At 46.8% G+C, this 2500-nt stretch overlaps 1 protein-coding gene across 1 annotated transcript in view; it reads left to right on the forward strand.

Annotated features, from left to right (window-relative positions):
* Nucleotides 1–2500, forward strand: part of aqr (aquarius intron-binding spliceosomal factor) — a 94936-nt gene that overhangs the window by 31588 nt on the left and 60848 nt on the right. The window contains exons 21-22 of the mRNA XM_062522243.1: nt 1–119; nt 1436–1505. The exon at nt 1–119 is cut by the window's left edge and continues 58 nt beyond it. Coding sequence (XP_062378227.1) covers nt 1–119; nt 1436–1505 — 189 coding nt within the window. The remainder of the gene's footprint in view (nt 120–1435; nt 1506–2500) is intronic.

Genomic DNA, 2500 nt, shown 5'->3' on the forward strand with positions numbered 1-2500 from the left:
GATCAGGACGAGAGTGAGGAAGAGGAGAAGGAGAAGGGGAAGGAGGACGATCGGACGCTGTTGGTGGAACCTCATGTCATCCCCAACCGTGGACCGTACCCTTATAACCAGCCCAAACGGTAAGCACCACATGCCCCAATAACCAAACCAAACGGTAAGCACCATCATGCCCCAATAACCAAACCAAACGGTAAGCCCCACATGCCCTTACAACCAGCCCAAATGGTAAGTACAATCATGGTCAGTTAAACAAGTTCAGTACTTGATCAGTGCCCATTTAACTAGAGCAGATGTGAGCTTCAAAGGTAACTGACCCTCATACTTGTATCCAGTGGTCACCCTACGCCCCCCTGATCAGTCCCAAAAGCAGGCATGTCCATAGCCCAAAACACCCCCCCCCCCCCCCCCAAAAAAAAAAAACTAGTACAAAAGTACAGTTTGAGGACACTAGTACAGTAGAGGACACTCTATGGTGGATTAACAGGACTGGGGTGATGAGGTCACTTCAGGTCAAACTGGGGAGGGTTGGAGGTCAGTCTCTCGTGAGGTCTGTGTTTACAAACACAACGTTCGTCTCAGGTTCAGCTCTATGGCTCTCCCAAACACACACACGGAAAACATGCACATGTGCACACACACACACACACACACACACACACACACACACACACACACACACACACACACACACACACACGCAATGCCCCTCGTCAGTTTCCATCACACTCTGCTAACGCCATAGGCACAGAGTCAACCACCTGCCTTTTGTTGCCTACCAAACACTTATGCATGCGCACACACACATACACACAAAATCACACACATGGTTTAACATGCTTACATAAGTATGTAGCCCTCAGGTGAGGGGGTATTTTGGTTTGTGATGGGGGGATGGAGGCTGTCTACAGGGCACATCTAAAGTTGACCCACAGGAGCTGAATCTATTGTGTCAAAACACACACACACACACACACACACACACACAGACACGCTCCTTAAACCTGTTTACACCCCTCAACCCTTCAGAAATGTTCGCCCCCTGACTACAAAACTTTGTTTTTGTCCAGCACTTTGTCTGTTCGTGCTCACTCCGCGCTCCAGAAGCTCGCTAGCTTGATCTCGTCTGCTTCACAGATTAAACGCTCCCAACACAACATCATTCCCCAGCAGTCTGACAATCAACTTGTTCTAGTCAGACAACATTGTAATTCAACCAGATTCCTCTCCCGAACCTTTTGAACTGAACTCCTCTGATGCCCTTTGATGTGGAAGTTCATTAATACGCCCAGAGGGGTCTTTCCTGACGGGGGAGGCGGGGGGATTAAAGCTGACAGCCCCTGTGAGGCGTCCATGGTGGGGGCTCGGGTTGTGTTAAGCGGTGTGTGTTTATCGCGCTTTGTAAATATTAATGGCCGCTTTTGCTGCGCGTTTACAGGAACACCATCCCCTTCACACCAACGCAGATCGAGGCCATCCGGGCCGGCATGCAGCCTGGACTCACCATGGTAAGAACACACACACACACACACACACACATACACACACACACACACACACACACACATTACGGTTTGGTTACATTGAAACACACACACACACACACACACACGCATATTATGGATTGGTTCCATTGAAACACACACACACACACACACACACACACACACACTACAGATTGGTTCCATTGAAACACACACACACACACATTACGGATTGGTTCCATTGAAGCGCACACACACACACACACACACACACACACACGACAGATTGGCTCAATAATAAGCCACAGATATATATGTAGGCGCTCTCTGCTTGCATACCAGTGCTAAATCCCCACTCTTCAGTTCCGTCTTTAAGTCATTAATGTTTAATTAAGTCATTAAATCCCTAGTGTTTGTTCCAGTTATTAACACGTTGTCATTGGATTGGGTCACAAGTCGGCAATCTTCAGTTCAGCCATAAAACCACGACTGTTTGACCATTCTAGGCTCTCCAGTGTGTAATTGGGTGCTCACTACTGGTCGATTCAGCCATAAAGCCAACCACTGCGGCATGTAACCGTAAAACTGCTGTTGTTGGAGTCAGTCATTAGGTTATCACTGCAGCCTCCCCCCATGTCCTGCTCACGTTTATAGACATGAAGACAAGGCAAGTTTATAGACATGGCACATTTCATACACAGAGGTAATTCAGTGTGCTTTGCATAAACAAAAACAAAGAAAAATAGTAAATAAAAGCATAAAAGGGGCAATAGTTTAAAAAGTAAAGTGCATGAAATAGAATCATTTAAAAGCATAAGGCTGAATGCATCTGTCTTATTTGACTTGATATGGTTGTTATTTCCACCATCCAATAGATCAGATATCTCCATGATCATGAGAATGGGGTTAAAGGTCATCCTAGGCAGGAACTTTACAGTGTGGAGCCCAAGATGGCCGCCGAGAGGTGTTAGTGCGCTTGTTTTTCAACACGCTTGTTAAATAGGCACTCTTGCCGCTCG

The sequence above is a fragment of the Sardina pilchardus genome, chromosome 20, assembly GCF_963854185.1.
Source record: "Sardina pilchardus chromosome 20, fSarPil1.1, whole genome shotgun sequence".
NCBI lineage: Eukaryota > Metazoa > Chordata > Actinopteri > Clupeiformes > Clupeidae > Sardina > Sardina pilchardus.